At 36.4% G+C, this 20,435-nt stretch overlaps 2 protein-coding genes across 2 annotated transcripts in view; one reads left to right on the top strand and one right to left on the bottom strand.

Moving 5' to 3' along the window:
- Positions 1-82: 82 nt before the first annotated feature.
- Positions 83-7,557, top strand: LOC131806867 (zinc carboxypeptidase-like). The gene is made up of 5 exons (XM_059131679.1): positions 83-286; positions 362-498; positions 4,345-4,735; positions 6,829-7,216; positions 7,274-7,557. The coding sequence occupies exons 1-5, from the start codon at positions 107-109 to the stop codon at positions 7,465-7,467; spliced, it is 1,290 nt and encodes a 429-aa protein (XP_058987662.1). The 5' UTR covers positions 83-106; the 3' UTR covers positions 7,468-7,557.
- LOC101893477 (myosin-VIIa) overlaps positions 7,461-20,435 on the bottom strand; it is a 56,681-nt gene continuing 43,706 nt past the window's right edge. The window contains exons 7-14 of the mRNA XM_059131674.1: positions 17,615-17,991; positions 16,939-17,545; positions 16,765-16,875; positions 15,482-16,332; positions 15,251-15,416; positions 8,824-9,189; positions 8,033-8,767; positions 7,461-7,694 (exon numbers count right to left, since the gene is read on the bottom strand). Of these exons, the coding sequence (XP_058987657.1) occupies positions 7,515-7,694; positions 8,033-8,767; positions 8,824-9,189; positions 15,251-15,416; positions 15,482-16,332; positions 16,765-16,875; positions 16,939-17,545; positions 17,615-17,991 (3,393 nt within the window). The 3' untranslated portion in view covers positions 7,461-7,514. The remainder of the gene's footprint in view (positions 7,695-8,032; positions 8,768-8,823; positions 9,190-15,250; positions 15,417-15,481; positions 16,333-16,764; positions 16,876-16,938; positions 17,546-17,614; positions 17,992-20,435) is intronic.

Genomic DNA, 20,435 nt, shown 5'->3' with positions numbered 1-20,435 from the left:
TATGACCGCCAAAGATTAGATGAAAGATTTCATGTTATCGATAACATTTTTAAAGTATAAATTGTTTGGTCTTAGCCAATGAATATTTAGTCATTTCTCGGCAATTATGGCTAAATTGAGTTTAATTTTTGTACTGGCCACTTTGGTTGTGGCAATTTCGGCCGCTTCGTTAAAGACAAATTTGTCCGGAAAAGTTCGTTATGACAATTACAAAGTTTACAAGTTGAGCATTGATAATAAAACTCAATTGGCGGTCATTGAGCTGATTCAGGATCTACGTGAAAAGGTACAACCGATGACCATATATTATTGTGAGAAGGTGGAATTTTGAACGTTTTCTTTGCTTCTGTCCACTTTGCAGTACATCATCTGGAAGGAGTACGATGAGGCCACCAAAGAAATCCATATTATGGTAAACCCAGAAGAAATCACCAACTTTTCAGGCATTTTGAAGGTCTATGGTTTCAAAACGGAATTGCTAGTCGAAAATGTGCAAGAGTAAGTATTGAAGCGAAGTGATTCCTTGTTGTAATTTTTTGATAGGAAAATTTGAAAGTCAAAGTAATGAATATTAAAAAAAAAAAACATAATATGTTGGAAAAAATTTAATAAAATTTTGAAAATAGAGAAAGTGAAAGTAACCTAAATAGAGAAGGGCGAGTTCCCCCTAATCCAAATTTTTGCAAATGTTCTTTAGAATCGGTGGATTTTAATTACATAGTGTAGTACCTACCTAAGAGCCCGAATCTCCTATGGGGTTTGATCTACAAACTAGTATTATCAAGTCAATTTGGAATTTTCTACAAACCAGACTGGCTATTAGACAGTGAAATTATAAGAAAATTTACAGCGAATTGGGAAAAAGTGCTAAATTTATATTTTCGAAAATATAAGATGTTTTTTTATATGGACCAAGATTTATCATATTTTTGTATGTATATTAAGTGTACAAATGTGTTTTGTTCGGAGTCTCAAAATTAATTTTGACTTTCCACAAAAAATTAAATTTAAAGTGAGATTTTCACATAGAATGGAAACGTGTTAAATTAGCTGCAAAAATGTAAACAATTAATTTTCAATTTTAATATTTAAAATTCGAATGTAATTTTCATAAAATCTATTCAACCTAGATATGTGGTTTATTCAGAGATTTATAGTAAAATTTTGTGTAGAATATTTCTTCTTTTTGTCACTTTGTCCTAAAATGAAATTTTATGTGACTTGCATTCATCAATTCAAAAAAACGCCGAGAAAAAAATTAATTTAAAAATTAGAAAATATTTTAACTTTTTTTTTGGCAATTTTGGAACAAATGTGAAAGGTGAAAATGGACGGAATTTATCTAAAATTATGTTTTGTATGAGTATTTTGCAGCTTTAACATTGAAATATGAATTTACTGAGCATATTTTTTAAGTAAAACCAGTAAGGAAAAGTCGGACGTGGCCTATATGATACCCTACAGCACATTTAGTAGACCTCGCGTAACGAAAGAAATTATTTCAAGTAGATCATACCACCCATCAAAATTTAGCCTTATAGCAGTTTTAGCTTGGTTTCTGGGAGAACTAATATATGGGAAGCATATCCAATTCTGAATCAATTGTCACTAAACTTGACAGTGACATTTTTATCTTTTATACCAAATAACATTGTTATAGAGTGCATAATATCACATCGAAAAGAATTATATTAAGAAATATATATATTGAAACCGAGTTCCACAAAATGGAAACGTACGTCCCGAAATTCACTTCATTTGGGCTGATTAGCCATTTTTTCACGATAAACTTGAAATCCGATTAAGGATATATATATATAGGTGCTATATCCAAATATTAGCCCATCTCCATCTCGGCATCTGATACCAAATACCATTGTTGTCTAATGCATATTACGAATGTGAGGTTTAAGTCCCTCACATTCGTAATATGCATTAGACAACGCTAAAGCCATATCTGAACCAATTTTCACTGAATGTAGTGATGTACCTGCTACTAGACTGCATATGTAAGATATATTCAAATCTGAACTAATCTTGAAAAATTTGTCAGAAGTATTTCTGTGCTGTATCTGATATCTGATGCCAAATGTGCTGGACTTAAACATAAAATCGGATGAATCCTATATATGGGAGCTATAGGTATATCTGAACCGATTTTGTCCGAGATCGACGTACTTCGAGACCAAATTCGATTGGATGTGCCAAAATTCAGGTCATTTGGACTGATATTGGCCATTTGGTTCACAATTAATACGAAATCGGTTGAAGATATATATGGGAGCTATATTTAAATATGTACCGATCTTGATACCATTTGGCAGAGGTATTTCTAGGTTGTATCTGATATCTGATACCAAACATTATTCTTGTGGGGTGCATATTACGAATGTGGGGAGAACACCAAATCGGATGAAACATATATATAGTATCTATAGCTATATCATAACCGATTTTCAACAAGTTTGATGTACTTGCTTCTTGGCTATTTGAACGAATATTACACAAAACAATGATGTATAGCTCAGAAATACCTTGGCCAAATTTTATTGAGATCGGTCCAGATTTGTGTATAGCTATCATATATATGAATGAAAATTTCTCATTTCGGTCTATGTATTCATATAGCCCCCATAGAATGTACTTCCCGATAGTCGGTATTTTGATGGTTATAGCCAAAATTTTCAAGGGAATTGTCTGAAAATCCACACAAGGAGTTCCTTCTGAGTACTCTACCCCCTGGAATAAAATTGTTTATATAGGTCCACGAATCGCATACCCCCATGTAACTGTATTCCCTGTACACTCCGGCATTCACCGAACATTTTTCAAATTTCGTATTTGTAGGTCGTAAGGGGTACTTCAACCTATGACGAAACATTTTTTATGCAGGTCCACGTCTTTGTATAGCCCGCATATAACGTTTTTCATTTGAGCGGTATTCTTTGATTAAATTTTTTAAAAAATTTTAAGCTCCTTCCAAAGTTTGGTCGGACGAACTTTTTTACTTGTTTTACTAGTCAAATGATTTTTTTTTTATTTTTTAAAAATATATTTTCAAGGACAATATACACATGAATTTAAAATATCAAATATGGTTTCGAATTCTCATAATCACGACAGAGGACTTGAAAATAAGGCAATTGCCACGGAATTTTGCATTGTTTTGTTTCTTTGGTCACTTTCGGGCTTAGCAAAATAATAATGGCAACAATATTTGTTTTTAAAACAAATATACCAATGAAGGCGGATTTGTTGTTGTTCAAACGAGAATTTGTGTTCCCAACTTTCTTACATAGAAAAGAAAATACAATTTTGTTTGGCCTCGACGTTTGAATGGCTAGAAGTTTAGCTCTCCGAACTACTATAGACTAAAATAACCAGAATTTTTTTTTTCAGATTTTCTATTTTGTATACAACATTTGTAAGGAAATACCAAAATGAAGATAAAATCATCAAAATACCGAATAAAGGGAGGTGCCTCTATGAAGATGTGTATTTTCTGTGATAGGAAGTGGTAGCCACTACGAACTCTAAATTCTAAATGGTTAAATCAAAATACCTAAATTCTATACTATACCAAAACTTTGACCTATATGAACAGTTCTCAAGGATGTTTCCTACACAAACTGCCAACGTACAGCAAATTTGGGTTAAAATTGTCACTGAAAAAACAAAAGGCTTTAAATCTGTTGGTATAGTTATATGAATGCTATACAAAAACGGCCCATTTCAAATACCCAAAAATAGACCTAAGTAAAAATATATCAACCAACCTAATTTCATTCGGAAGCTAGAGAAAATTCCTGAACTTACGAACTTCCATAAATCGACATAGAATTTTATGTTAATCAAGAATATTGCAATTTTATGGGGTCCAAAATGTGTAATAGGTTTAAATACAAAATGATAATCTAATATACCCTCCATTCTATATTGGAGGTTATAAAATGTCATATATTTGACATTTATAATTATAAGGCATATAACCTCTCTTTGACAACACATTACAAAAATGTTTGCAAATATACCATTATCGAATGCACTTAACAAGCTGGTTGAAAAATTCCGCAAATTCCTAGGTCTGTTTCTAGTTCAAAATAGTAAAATATCTTTAGATTGAAAATTATACTGCCTTAATTGCATGCCCTAAAAACACATTTCACTAACAATTATTTCCCATCATAAATCAAATCGTTTCTTATCGCCGAACTATGAACAACGATAACAATTTTAAAGTGGGCTACTACATTGCCATAATTAATGGCTGTTGATTTTTTTAATCTCCAATTAAAAAATGACTATTTTTAATTTCCCCTCATATAAATATTTATTTCATTTTAGATTAATCGACGAAGAGGAACGGGCTGCCCAGCTATCACCCGATAACGGAGAATTCTCTTGGACTCGTTATTATGAATTGGAAGATATTGAAAAGTGGTTAGATGGCGTTTTTGCAAAATATCCATCGGTCACGGAAGCCTTCGAAATCGGTAAATCGTACGAAGGTCGTACCATTCGTGGCATTAAAATCTCATATAAGAGTGGCAATCCTGGCATTTTCATTGAATCGAATATTCATGCTCGTGAATGGATCACATCGGCCACCGCTACATGGTTCATTGATCAGCTGTTGTCCTCCTCGGATCCCGAAGTTAGGAACTTGGCTGAAAACTATGATTGGTACATAATTCCGGTGTTCAATGTTGATGGTTTTGAATATTCGCATAAAAAGGTAAGATAGTAATAGCGTACTGTGATGGTATAAGTGTACCAAAAAGTTGAACCCATTGTATTGGTTAAACGGATAGAGCTAGATTTCTGAATTTTGGAGTGAGAGTCGCTGATGGGGTGTAGGGCAGATGCTCAAAAGGATTTTCTACTTTATGAGTACTTAAAATACTGAAAAGCCCCAAATTTGGTAATATTTGGTTTTATGTGAACGGATAGGCTAAAATTTGCAGGTGGTATACGAATTAAATTGTCGAAGTGGGATTGGTATAGGGAGGTGATTTTAAAAATGTATACTAAATGGTACATTTGGATTTGGGTGAATGGATGGACTTGGAACTTTGAAATGTTGATATTGGGGTCAAGCTTAGTGTTTGGGGTAGAGATTTAAAGTTGGGCTTGGTACTAAATTTGGTATATGAGGAAAGGACTTTTTGTGATTCGGGGTAGACATATGGGATGGATTTTGAAAAAACAGTACTAAATGATATTAAACTTGGTACTTAAGGAGGGGATAGAGATGGAAATCTTTGTAGGATGGACGAACCAAAGGTTTTGTGGAAATTCGAACAATAAGTGTACCAAAAAGTACAAAATGCACTAAATTTTGTAGCATTTGAAATTATGTGAATGCATAAAGGTAAAATCGTGAATGGATACGGGTGAAATGTTTAAATGTAGAGGTCTCTCTAGAAATGTGTATAGGTACACTAAAAGTGCTACATTTAGCATACAGAGTGAGATGAAAAAACTGCAACAAAGCAAACCGCCATATTTTTGCATTTTTTAATTTTAATGAATGAAAGCAAAAAAATTTCGGAAATAGCATTAAATTTTAGAATAAGTTTAGATTTGTTCGAATTGGTCACCTTTGGCAGGAATTATAGCCTTCAAACGGCTAATGAAACCGTCACACGCTACCCGAATGTTGCTCTGCGGTATTTTGGCCCATTCCCGGCGAAGCTCTTGCTAGAGGTGATCGACATTTTGGTATTTTTTAGTGCCAACCTTGCTTTCCAAAATACTCCACACACAATAGTCCAACGGATTGGTATCCGGAGATTTTGGTGTCCATTGTGCTCTGGAAATGAAGCGAGGAACCTCATTTTGTAACCATTCTTGGGTGGTGCGTGCTGAGTGACATGGTGCTGAGTCCTGTTGGAATGTCCAAGGTCTGCGGAGAAAACAAAATTCGGCAGTTCACCACTTTCGGCCAAGCGAAGCAACTCTTTAGCTCTTTTGAGTCTATTTTTTTTCTGTTGCGGTGTTAGTTCTTGCCCTGGCTTTATCCCGAGCTCATTTTTCAATTTTTGCCGAATGGAATATTCCGATATATTCAGCTCACGAGCCATTTTAATGCCACTGCGACGCGGGTTTCGATCAAGTCGCTTCTTTACTTTTCGCCCACTACCTTGTAGTGTCACGGTAATGAGCGATGGTACGATTTATTCACATTTAAATGCTGGAATGCTCGAACGATAGCCACTTGTGGCCTTCCAACCAAATATAAAGAAATCATACTATCACGCTTGAATTCAATCACGAATAACTTTTTTTCTGGAAAATTCTCACAAAAATGCTTTTGTACGCTTGTAAACAATATATTGAGCTGTCACTGGAATAATTTTAACAGCTGTCGGACGAGTGGCTTAGAAATGACAGCAGTCTTAAGTTGGTTGCAGTTTTTTCATCTCACTCTGTATAGTGTAGGAATAGAACTGTAATTAGAACTTTTTGTATTGGGATCACTGTAGATGAAAAGGAGTCAAAAAAGGAGTTTGAAAGTTATGATTACTATAATGTGTACGGAAAGTACTGAATGGAACCAATTGAATGTATAGTGAAAAAGATGAGAAAGAATTGTTAATATTGGTTTAGGGAAACCCCTAAAAGACAAGGATTTCATGAAATCGAAAATTTAAAAAAATGTGGTGAAGTGGGGAACTTGCCCCTTTCTATTTAGGTTACTTTGTGATGTGAACTTTTTCAAAACGCAGATGCATGTGATATCTATTTTTCGCTCTTCTTTCATAATCTACCGAGTTTTGTTATGTTGCACAGGGTCATTAATTTTTTTCGTATAACTTCCGTTCCTAGGACCGTATGTGGCGCAAGACCCGCCAACCTGTTTCAACTTCCGATTGTATTGGTACCGATGCCAATCGTAATTTCGACTCACATTGGATGGAAAACGGTGGTGCCTCCAATAATCCCTGTTCGGAAACGTTTGCCGGTCCCACACCATTCTCCGAACCCGAAGCCAAGGCATTGGCCGATTTCGTTACCTCAATTAAGGATAAAATCAACATTTATTTGTCCTTCCATTCCTATGGACAATGGTTGTTGTCTCCATATGGACACACCAAGGATGAATTCCCCGAAAACTATGATGACCTATTGACCATAGGTGAATCATTTAAGACAGCCATCAAGAGCTTGCCCTATGAAACGGATTATGTACATGGTTCCACAGCTAGCGTCTTGTGTAAGTAACAATGGCGAATTCGCTCTTTTTCGATTTTAATGCAAAATTTATTTACAGATGTTGCCTCCGGTTCCACTGTCGACTGGGTATTCAATGAATTGGACGTTAAGGTTGGCTATACCATTGAATTCCGCGATAAGGGCCGCTACGGCTTTGTCTTACCTCCCGTGCAAATTTTACCCAACTGCCAAGAACTGATGACCGGCATGAAGGCTTTGGTGTCGAAATCAAAAGAATTAGGCTATTTGTAAATGTGTATGTGTGTATAAAATACGAGTGTTTTTATTTGTCAGAACCGTTATCGGCTCTCATTAAAATATTTGATATATGAGGAAAGTAAATCATCAATTTTATAACCTAAATTAGTTGAACATAGCAGTTTGGAAGCACCAATCATATTGCCAAATCGTATGTGGAAGTAAGTATTGCCGGAACTCCAGAAACTCAAGTCGCCATAACCATAAGAGAGCAAAATGTCCTGGAAAGAGAGGAAGATTGATTTAAACGAATTTGAATTGATGAGCAGGATTGAGCACCATAGGTCTGAGGTTTTTTCGTCTAGAGAAAATTTTAGAACCGTAGGTCTGAGGTTTCTTCGTCCAGAAAAAATTCAGTACCACCGCGGTACTGAGGTTTTTTTCGTCTAGAGAAAATTTTAGAACCGTAGGTCTGAGGTTTCTTCGTCCAGAAAAAATTCAGTACCACTGCGGTACTGAGGTTTTTTCGTCTAGAAATTTTTTTGTCTAATCATAGAAAAAAAACCTTAGTACCCCCAAGGTACTGTTTTTTTTTTCGTACAGAAAAAAAATAACCTACCTTAGTTATAGGATCAATGACATGAAATCCTTTACGATTGATGGCCAATAATATGGTCGGAGGCAAACTGTCATCGTTGGATTGTTGGACAACAAAAAACGTAGAACCAAACATTTGTTGTTCACTTAAAATAGCCAGAAACTTTTGCGCTGCAGAAGTTTCATTCGCACCATCTTGCAGCAGGAAATCTTTTATTTCAGCTGCTATTTGAGTTTTCCAATCTTGAGATTTTCTTTGTTTAATATATTCTTCGGGTAATAGGAATGGTAAAATTTCATTTGGTCGCTGTAGGGCTAAAAGATTTTCACCATGCTCAGCAATGTATATCAATGACGCCAGCGTCACTGCCTGTTCCTTGGAGATTTTATAATAGCCTGCCAAATATTTTGGCACTTCTTGGGGGAAATGGAAGATAACATCAGCATTGGCATCCTTGCCCGTTGCAGTGCTAAGCCAAAGCTTCTTCATAAAGTACAGCAAATAAGGTGTGGATTTTTGGACATCCACTGAACGCGAGGGTATATTCTGGACTATCCACTGCATTAGTTCGGTGACGAAATCGAAAATGAATTCATTTTCGGGTAGTGAGAAAACCCGATCACCCACTTTTACAAACAGACTGAAACCATCCAGATTTTTAAGTTGCAAGCGTTTACCAATGACTTGGATTAGATCACGGCCTCGTGTGAAAGATTCAATTTCAAAGGCCTCGACTGTGTTGTCGGGGAAATAAATCTAAAATTGGAATAAAAAATTATTTTATATTTCCAGCTTTATCTCCACCTCCTTACCTTGTGATATATGTGCATAAAACGATTTTGTATACCCTCCACCTCAATAATATAGGGTGCATGTTTGCGCAACCCGTTACTAAGTGTACGCTTTACACGCTTAAAAGATTCCGTTGCCAGGACGTGTGTTCGAGTTTTCAAGAACTCCGCCAATTCCTTCATAACCATGGCCGAGGGATAAGTGACGCCGGTGGCCAAATACATTAAATCCCAACCACGTTCCTCGCTGTAGTTACCGGGATTGTCGGTCAACTGTTTCATAATTTGACAATACAGCTCATCGCGCAACGGGGCATGTTGTACTGCGGGTTGAAAAATCAAGTCGGTGTTGATTTGTTGTTTTCCACTCGGAACATCACCCATATACTGGAAAAAAATAATAAATAGGACTTTAATAAAGTGTTGGGGGTATTATAAGTTTGATTGGGCCAAAAATTCTGTAACACCTCGAAATATTGGTTTCCCACATAGGAAAGTATATATCTCACCGAGCTGTCCGTCTGTCCTATCTCGCCGAGCCGTCCGTCTGTAGCGGAAGCGGAAGTTAGCATGGGGCTAGAGCTTAGGGCTGGGCAGAAACCTTCCAATTTTGATGGTCAGTGGGTGAAATAGATCATATCATTTGTGTTAAATAAAAGTCAATTTTCAATTTGGTAAGGATCGGGCCACAATTTCAAGCCCGGGCCTAAGACCGTCTTTTTACAAAATGAATGAAATTTAGAAAACTTATGTTTGCGTTAGCCGGTGCCGGACATACCCAGAATAGAAAGACGCAAACCCCGGCCGCAGACCGACTACTTACAAAAAGTTTAAAATTTAAAAAATTTTGGTTCGCGTTACCTAAAGCAGAAAAAAAGTTTAAAATTTAGAAAATTTAGGTTCGCTTTAGCCGGTGCCGGACATACCAAGTAGATAAACTCTCAAGCCCCTGCCGAAGGCCGACTACTTACAAAAAGTTTAAAATGAAAAAATAGGTTCGCGATAGCCGCTGCCGGACATACCCACAGGAGAAAATCTCCATTTTTTCCCACGGCCGTTTATGTCCGCATTCGTTTTGGACATACCTATTATTATGGGGATTATATCCGCTACTTTCTGGGGATTATGACCGATATTTTCTTGGACATTTAATTATGGGGTTTCTGACCAAAAAAACGATCTTCACGAGCTTCACATACGAAATTTGAAACAATTCCTGTGAATATTGTACCTAAAATCATCAAAATATGGAATATCAGGAGGTTTCGTTTTATTGGGGCTATACGAAGACGAGAACTTTATGAACTTCAAATACGAAATTTGAAACTATTCTAGTAAAAAATGTCGCTAAAATCAACATAGCGAATATCGGGGGTATCGTTGTATGAGGACTATTCGATATTGTGGAGCTATATATCCAATTCTCTTCCAGGGGGTAAAGTACTTAGAAGGAACTCCTTGTGTAGAATTTCAGACAATTCCATTAAACAATTTTGCCAAATACAAGAAAATGCCGAATATCGGGAGATATCGTTATATGGGGGCTATGCGAAGATGTGAACCATTTTTTTGTTATTGGCTGTAGTACCCATTACGAACTATAAATACTAAAATTGGAACAACTCCGGTGAATATTGTCCCTAAAATCATGAAAATACCGAATATCGGGGGGTACCGTTTTATAAGGCCTATTCGACATCGTGAAATTTATGGACAATTTCCTTTCAGGGAGTAAAGTGCTTAGAAAGACTTCTTGTGTGGATTTTTAGACAATTCCATAAAAAAATGTAGCTAAACTCATTAAAATACCGAATATTGGGAGGTACCGTTTCATGGGGCCTATACGATATCGTGGACCTATGAATAGACAATTCCCTTCCAATAGGTAAAGTACTCAGAAGGACCTCCTTGTGTGGATTTTCAGACAATATCATTGAATCATCAAAATACCGAATATCGGGGGTACCGTTATAAGGGGGCTACATGATATCGTGGACCGATATAGCCAATAGAGACAATAGACTGATCTGTGCTAAATTTTAGCTTTCTACCCTTATTAGTTTTGACTCTAGCGTGATTACAACAGACGGACGGACGGCCAAGGCTAAATTGTTAAAAAAAATTACGCTGATCAAGAATATATGTACTTTGTTAGGTCTATCATTATTATTTCGATGAGTTACAGACGGAATGACGAACTTCATGTACCCTCCATACTATGTATGGTGGAGTGTATAAAAAATCACAGCTGTGATTGCTCACTTTATCTCATGTGTCCGCTCAACGCTTGTTGCTAAACAAAAGAAACGTTCATGTTTGATTCAAACTGATTGTTCGATCCGATGCAAAAACGATATTTTTTTGTAGAACACACCAACCAAGACCGAATGTAATTCAAACTCGTTGCAGCCCTCTGGCACTTATGTTTGTACATTGATCTGTTCAGCTTATGTGAATGTCAAAATAATGTTGAGATAGGGAAATTCCCGCAAAAAGTATTCTCACTCGTGCCAGAATTACGACCATGAGATGTTTCGTGAGATACATACATTATGAGAGAACTGAAAACAACTTGAGGCGAGCGCTGTGTTTGTAGATCTGTACATAAATGAATGGATTGCGTATGAGTGAACAAACACAACAATCGAGATTTACTTTCAGTTTTCTGCCATATTTTAAATCGAAAAGTGCATAAAAACAAGGTCGAAAAAAATCGAATAGCGAGGAATTTTGTTCTCTCTTTGTGTACATATGTATATAAATGTGATTCCATGCATCAACTCAACATTTAATGGACGAAAGATAAAATCTAATTTGTGTACTGTCCATCCAGCCATAAGCTTATGAATCCTACATTCTCAGAGCATCTCAGATTCTAAAAAAATTGCTATGGATATGTCGGAAGTTGAACAGTTTTTGTTGCAACAAATTAAAGAGGAGATGGCTACGCCAAATATAACAGCAGAATATTTGCAAGAAGAAGAGGAGAAAGAAGCCAACACTTTTTACAACATACAACACGAGTATGAGGACAAAGAAGAAAATGCAGATAATTTCGATAACGACATCCAAGACATTTTGGGATTGCGTCCACATTTGCACATTCTCACCTGTTCGAATCATCAAAGCGAGAGAACAGATATCCAAATGAGAGATTTCCATCTCAAGCTTTTACAACATATGCCGGATGATTTTGACTTCTCCCATGCGGAGACAACTCAGGAGATTTATGCGAAATTGGAAACGAACTCATATCCCAGAAATGCCTGTCTCTTGATAGCGTTGCATGTCGAATGCTACTGTAAATCGTACATATTGCTGCAAGTACTCAAAAGGATGCGAAACAATCCACATTTGCGTTATAGAACCAAAATCGTTTTGGCCAGCTACGATGTCAAACGAATACTGGGCGAGACCAATGAACCATACACGAATTTAATTTTGCAAAAATTTCCCCAATGGGGTAGCTGTAATAGATATTCATATTTCTATTATGACCCAATCTCATGTAGCACAGAGCGAATAACATTCGATGAGGATTCAATCAAAAGTGAAGGCTATATTTTGAACGATCATCACATTTTCCGGCAATCTTATGTCGAACATACACTTTTCATGCAATTTGGAATTGAAAGCTTCGGGGAGATTTCGAAACAAATTTATTTTTCGGGGAAGAGAATTGCCGGCAATCGTCAGAAATCTGTTAAGGAAATATGCACAACGAAAAGGTTCCACTGTAATGCCATTGTTTACTCCTCATCGGATGCCGATAACTATGTTTACAGTGTAAATCCGGCATTGGCCATTATAATTAATAATTACTATTTCACCAGTAGCGTGCGCCAAGGTAGTGAAGAAGATGTTCGCCGTGTTATAAGAGAAATGAGAACAGCTCAAATTCCATTTATTCTAATTCAAGATTGCACACAGCGGGAATATTTCAAAATTCTGGATTTCCTCAAACATTGCAATTTTCGACCTTTGAAAACCTTTATATAGTATTTCTAATGTCCCATGGCGATTCGGGTAATTTAATTTACACCCATGACGGGCATCTACACCTCTTTGAAGACATCATCAAACCCCTTGAGAACAACCAGTCTCTGACAAATACCGAAGTATTGGTTGTGTGTAATTTTTGTCGTGGTCAAATCGATTACGAATATGCCAGCTATTTGGATTTGAAAAACATGCAGTCAACTTCAAGCCCACTTTTAGGGGAAAATTTAACCCTTATGTTCAGTGTTCCCGATGGTGTGGCCTCACCGCGACATCCTCAATATGGCAGTCCCTTCATGGAAATATTTTGTGACACATTTCGTTCCATAGAATACCACAACGAGGATTTCCGCAAAATGCATGAAAATATTAATCAAACTTTGCAGGAAGTCGATTATTATCAGGATGTTGATAAATGTTCCGACATTATAATGGGTAACTCAGAAATATGTCACACCCTCTCAAGGTTGCGTACAAGAGCTGATGATATGCTGAAGTTGATCAAACAAATTTTCAAAGATTTTCCCAGGTTGATATGTCAAGAAGAAGAATACGAAGGCGCCGAATATCCAAATCGTCTCAAATCCCTTTTCTATGTATGTGGAATTATTCGAAGTGTTTCAGAGACTTTTCCAAGAGAATATTTCATGGATAAATATTTTAACAGTGAATCTGATTGGAATATCTGCCAGTAATGATCTTATTCCATTTTTTCAAATTTTTGTATTAAATTATAAGAGTGCATTGTAAAAAATCTAAGCGCTACAATCCTATGTAAGACAGAATTTGGACTATTGATGCTATAATCATTGATTAAGTTATTCACAATATATAATGTTTTTCTCAATCGTATAAAAAATCTGGAAAACATTTTTTGAAAGATTGCTGAAGATAAAATAATGAATACTCCCCCCATTTGGAACGAATTTGGCAATATTCAGGAAAATAAAATTCGTTAAAAATTCTGTTAAAATCTTAAAAATGCCGAATGTATTGGGGCTATACGACTACGTGGACCTGCATAGGCAACTTGTGTCATAAACCATTACAATACTAAAATACGAAATTTGACGCAATTCCGATTAATAACGTCGCTAAAATCATCAAAATACCGAATGTCGGAAGGTTCCGTTATATTGGAGCTATACGAAGACGTGGAACTGCATATACATTTTTCCGTTATAGGTTGAAGTACCCATTACGAACTTAAAATATCAAATTTAAAACATTTCCGGCTAATAATGCCTCTAAAATCATCAAAGTACCGAATATCGCGGGTTGATTTATATGGAGGTCATCCGAAGACGTAGACTGGTACAGATAATTTTCTGTCTTAGGCTGTAGTATCTACTACGAACTTCAAATACCAAATTTGAAACAATTCCGCAGAGTAATGTCTCTAAAATCAACAAAATACCGAATATCTGGAGGCACCGTTATATGGGGGCTATACGAAGACGTGGAACTGCATATACATTTTTCCGTTATAGGCTGAAGTACCCATTACGAACTTCAAATATCAAATTTGAAACAATTCCCGTGAATAGTGTCGCTAAAATCATCAAAATACCGAAAATCGGAGGTACTGTTATATGTAGGCTACACGAAGACGTGGACCTGCACAGACAATTTTCTATCTTAGGCTGAAGTACTAGTACGAACTTCAAATACGAAATTTGAAACAATTCAGGTGAATAATGTCGCTAAAATCATGAAAATATCAAATATCGGGAGGTAGCGTTATATGGGGGCTATACCAAAATGTGGACCTACATCGCACATTTTCAGTACAAAAGTCGTACAGACAGAGTATACATTTGAGTAAAATTTTATCAACCTACTTCATTTCGTTAAAAGCTAGAGTGATTTCCACAGATGGACGGACACCGCTAAATCGGCATAGAATAAAGCTGATCAAGAATATAGTTGTGGGGTCTAAAATGTATATTTCGAGGTGTTACAAACGGAATGACAAACTTAACCACCATGGTATGAAGGGTATAAAAAAGGGGTAGACTTCGGAAATTAGCAGCAATTTATAGACCAGCAAATACAAGGGAGCTGCAATAACCCATATTTTTTCCGTAATGAAATAAGGTTATAGACACATGGAACGGCCCTCTTCCTGTGCCCGCGGCAATTATTAAATTTAAAATAACAGATATGAGCTCCACATTTGGGAAAATATATCGAATGTGGAATTGTGTAGGCAATGTTTTAAATACCGAATTCTAAACAATACAAAATGATCAAAATCGGAAGGTAACTTCATAAGGGGCTAAGTAAAACGTAGACCTATAAATATCGAATTTTAAACAATTCCGTTCAGAAATGTGGTTAAAATCATCAAAAGACCAAATACGAAAATCCATATAATTTGATTGGTTTAGGTGATTATTTCGATGGGCTACAAGAGGAATGACAAATTAAAAATGCTTTTCTGACTTACCTTCAAAATATTTTGAAACATTGTAACTGCCATATCAAAAAGTTCATAGTCCTGTTGTAACTGCTTCAACAGCGGTGCTTTGAGTAATGCTCGAGAATGACGCCACAGATCATCGCTGTCGGAACGAATTGCATGCAAGCTCGAAGAAGTAGAACCTCTGCGTCCACTAAAAAATAATCAATTATTCAGCATTTTTTTGGATAAATACAATGTCAGTCAGGTGGTGTGTACCTCAAATTATTACTACGAAAATGTTCTGCAGCAAATTTACTCAAGTTATGCATTTTCTGTCGCTGTATGGTGTTGTATTTCGAGCGAATTGGCTTGTTTGGAACACTTTCAAACATCTCGCGATAAATTTTCAAAATTCTTTCCGTTGGCTTTGTTAGGCACGCCAATATGACAATGGCTTTCGGCGAAAATTCTCCTTCTATGTGGTTACATACACCTGTGAATATGGCATTTTCATTTTCCATAATCTGTCCTCCGGTCACACCATTTGTCAACTCAACAAGATCTCCTTTTTTCAGTGCCAGCCCCTTTTCACTATTTGGCAATTCATCAGCCGGGTTTACCTTATCCACGGCTATACAATAACGAGATCTCTTTTTCAAATTATCAATCATATAGGAAATAAGTCGCTCCACATCCTTGGCCTCATAACATTTGAAGGTGAAATTTTCATTTTGTACCGTTTCCAAGAGGAAAGTGTCCACCGGGTTACTCTCATCCGATTTACTGGCGACTTTTGTAATTTCTGCATATGAAAGTTCGGCCAATATTTGTTCCATTTCATCGACAAAATAAACAGCATTGGAATTTACAGCTATCACTATCTGATCTGTTTGAAGTTGTGGTCCATCCACCCGAACAGCTTCATAGAATCTAGAGAATAACATGGGCCATGTCAAATGGGCATATAGACAGATATCTTCAATAGCAGTTTGTTTGGGTGTTTTCAGTTTCACATATTCATGCTTCCGATAGGTTTCACGTATTAACTGCGTCCACTTTTGAGTGGACTCTTCACCGGATATAAGGAGTTCTTTGGGAACACTTTGTGGAATAAATTCGCGCAGAATCTGTAAAGAGGATATTTAAAGTTTGAAGCCAATCTTAGCAATGCGATTTAAAAAAAATTAGGTTTTTCTGGACCGTCATCAGCTCGCCGGACGTATCTATAGACAACCTCAAAGGACGTCTCCATAGACAACCTCAAAGGACGTCTTCATAGACGTCGTGAAGAACGTCTCCATAGACGTCGTCGTGAATGACGTCTCCATAGACGTCGTCGTGAAGGTCGTCTACAAAGGCGCCCTTCAGGTCGTCTATGGAGACCTCCTTCAGGTCGTCTATGGAGACGTCCTTCACGACGTCTACGACCTAACGGGCGTCTCTATAGACGTCCTCAGGGACGTCTCTATAGACATCCTCAGGGGCGTCTCTAGAGATGTCCTCAGGTGCTTCTCTATTACGTTATGTTACATGTTCATGTTACAGAAATGGTTATTTACCTCATCCTTCATTTCATCACCATGTTCCGCATAATACTGCAAAGCACATATCATGGCTATATCTTTTTCCGAGCGACAACGATACTCCCCGAAATTCAAGCCTCTGCAAATCTAGAAAATTTTAAAATTATAACAATTTTTTTCCAGAAACATGTCCTTCAAAAATGCTCTCACCTGCTTATAGACCAAATATGCCGCCAATTTATCCTGTCTTGGATCATACCAAGAGCTAAACATTTCCTTGCGAAAATACAATTTCCACAACGCCTTGCGTTCATTTTGACCCTGTTCCTTGGCATACTGCTCACAATTGGAAATGGCATCCATAATGTGTTCGCTACCATTTCCTAATGACATTATTTTATCCGCAATTGAAATTACTAAAGAGAAACCAAAATTATCGATGAGACCCATATTGGCGGATAGTTGTTGTATGGCCTCTGCGGCTGTAGAAGCCGAATCGATTTGTAATTTCTTGGCGGAACCGTCCATTAGATAGATATCCAATGTGATGGTTGATTTGTTGCGAGTCGATTGTAGTTCCAACCATGATGGTGGTTGGGTTCGCGGTCCATTTTGTAGGGTTCTATTTAGGCGATTTTCACAATACGGCCCGTAAAGTTCGGGACCATGTTGCAGGAAACATTTCAAGAAGTTAACAAATTTTGCACTTGGCGGAAAACAGCCAATACACAACGACAGCAAAATCCATCCCTTGGCAAAGGAGGTGCGATAGGGATTGTTGGTCAATTGTTTACAGATTTGGGCAAGAATTTCATCTCTGGCGAAAATTTTAGAAAATAAAAAAAATATTAGAATTTGTTTATTTTCATTTTGTTTTAGCACTTACCTCAAATTCGGTCTCAGGATACCATGGCCAATGATAAAATGTAATTTTTCCAAATTACTCATTCTCGTATTCAACACCTGATGATAGTATTCAATTTCATTGGTATTATCCAGGGCTTTCCTTAGAATATCGGGTAATTTGGTTTTCCTTTTCAAGGTTTTCCGTATTAAACGACGATGTTGTTCCTGATCTCCCATTGTGGCTAAAGCTTCTTGAAATTCTTTACTTTGCACAGTTGAACGGCTGAGAGTTTGTGTCAGCCGTTGCATGACATTTGCTTTCACAGTACCGCCAGCGGGCGCATCATCATCCCCATCCTCGCTATATCTTGCCTCAGCCATGTCGCCCATGAAACGTAATATCATTATCCAAATGGACTGTGATTAAAAAATACAAAATAGAATAGTTAATATATTTTATTTCCATAAATAACTTCTAAGAATTAGACACTGAATATTAAATTCGATATATATTTTTTTTAATATTTTTAAACGCTACCTTGTGGCACATTTTGGGTGAAAATTATTAATTGTTAATTATTACGAACGAAATTTTCATACTTTTTCCACAACCTAAAGTAACTTTCTAACGATCCTCTTTCCCTTAATATTTCAGAAATAATTGTTGAAATCCAAATTTGGAAAGCTTTCAATTCGTGTCAAACTCGTACTTTTGAACGTAATTTCCAAATTAACCATTGAAAGCCAATCGGCGTCAACCTTTTACCACAGATCACAATCAAATGACAAATCGCATTTTTTTTGGAAAATTATAAAAAATGTCACCCAACGTACCCAACGTACTCGGCAACTAGACGATGAATAAATAAATCAAATTATTTATTCAAATATCGTGCTATTATTAAATGAGACGCGTGTTGTCTCATTGTATCTTCAATTATCATATTTGCAATTGAACATTTATTTTTAGCTTTCGTGCTGTGCTATTTCGCAGTGTGCGCGTGTGTGTGAAACTTTATTTAGTTTTCCATTATTTAAGGCACGAGGTTTTTTATGAGATTCTCTTCCATTTTGAATATGTCACACATTTTCTTAAAAATAGCAGCAAAACCAGTAAAGAGTGGATTTAAAGTAGGGCTGGGATAAATCACAAGTTCAAGTTATCTTATGACTCCTTGTTAGTCACAAATCTTTATATTTGTAGAAAATGTTATGAAATGCGACGAGTCCTTAGGGACGAATATGAAGGGAGTGATTATGGTTCATTGTTAAACGAAGACAAATTGAACCTCGTCCGGTGTTGGACCCATGATACCACTGAGCAACACAAAAAGTAATTACAGGAAAAACTCTGTGGATGAATGAAAGTAAAGCTCGAAATAGAAAATATAGCGAAGCAACCCAAAATGGGGGGAGCAAATTTTCCTTTTAAATCACATTTTTGAAATATAAGGATTCTGAAATACTAGAATTAGATTCCTAGATTTCTTTTTTCTTCGAATCCCTACCTTATTGGTACTTAGTGTTTTCGGCAATATACGATATAATAACAATACGAGGATTATTTTGGTGGAACATTTTAACCTTCTAACGGAGTCAACAAAGTAGGCATTTTAATCATTTTAATATCCTCCACCATAGTATGGAGGGTATATTAAGTTTTTCATTCCGTTTGTAACACCTCGAAATATACATTTTAGACCCCACAAAGTATATTTATTTTTGATCAGCATAAAATTCTATTTCGAATTAGCAATGTCGATCCGTCTGTCCGTCTATCCGTACGTCCGTCTGTGGAAATCACTCTAGCCTCCGAACGAAATGAATTAAGTTGATAAAAATTTACTCAAATGTGTATTATTTCTGCAGGACTTTTGGTATTGAAAATGGACCATGTAGGTCCACGTCTTCGTATAGCCCCCATATAACGGTACCCCCGATTTTTGGTATTTTGATGATTTTAGCGACATTATCCACCAGAATTGATTCAAATTTGGTGTTTGAAGTTCGTAATGGATACTATAGCCTATGACAGAAAATTGTCTGTGCTGGTCTACGTCTTCGTATACCCCCCATATAACGGTACCCCCGATATTCTGCATTGTGATAATTTTAGCGACATCATTTACCGGAGTTGTTTGAAATTTGGTTATTGAAGTTCGTAATGGATACTACATCCGGAGACATAAAATGAGCCATGTAGGTCCACGTCTTCGTATAGCCCCCATATAACAGTACCTCCCGAGATTGGGTATTTTCATAATTTTAGAGACATTATTTACCGGAACTATTTCACATTTAGTATTTTAAGACAATGACAGAAAATTGCCTGTGCAGGTCCACGTCTTCGTATAGCCCCGGTACCCTCGATATTCAGTGTTTTGATGATTTTAGAGACAATATTTACAGGAATTATTTCAAAATTTGTATTTGAAGTTCGTAATGGATACTACAGCCTATAACAGAAAATTGTCTGTGCAGGTCCACATTTTATAACCCTCATGGATGATTTTAGCTACATCATAAACAGATTTTTTTCAAGTTTAGTATTTGAATATAGCTTATGACAAAAGTTGCCTATGCAGGTCCACGTCGGCTACATTCGTATTTTAAGATTTTAACAGAATTTTTAACGTATTTTATTATTTGGAAATTGCCAAATTTGTAACAAATGGTGGAGGGTATTCAAAGTTCGACCCGGCCGAATTTACAGCTTTTCTACTTGTTTTTTTTTTTTTTCTTAAATTGTTGGGATTTCCGTTACTAATGGTTGTTGCATGTTAAAATTTAAATAGAAATAACTGACTGAGAAACTGAACCGATCTCGATAAATTTTGGCAGAGGTATTTTCGAGCTGTATC

The sequence above is a fragment of the Musca domestica genome, unplaced genomic scaffold (genome assembly GCF_030504385.1).
Source record: "Musca domestica strain aabys unplaced genomic scaffold, Musca_domestica.polishedcontigs.V.1.1 11, whole genome shotgun sequence".
Lineage (NCBI taxonomy): Eukaryota > Metazoa > Arthropoda > Insecta > Diptera > Muscidae > Musca > Musca domestica.
Note: the sequence above shows the minus strand (reverse complement) of the source record. Positions and strands in the feature narration are given on the sequence as shown.

Excerpts from the sequence above, each read along its gene's own strand:
- LOC131806867 (XM_059131679.1), top strand. The coding sequence starts at position 107 with ATGGCTAAATTGAGTTTAATTTTTGTACTGGCCACTTTGGTTGTGGCA. Across the intron at positions 499-4,344 it reads CTAGTCGAAAATGTGCAAGA|ATTAATCGACGAAGAGGAAC; the intron begins GTAAGTATTGAA and ends ATTTCATTTTAG. Across the intron at positions 7,217-7,273 it reads TTCCACAGCTAGCGTCTTGT|ATGTTGCCTCCGGTTCCACT; the intron begins GTAAGTAACAAT and ends ATTTATTTACAG.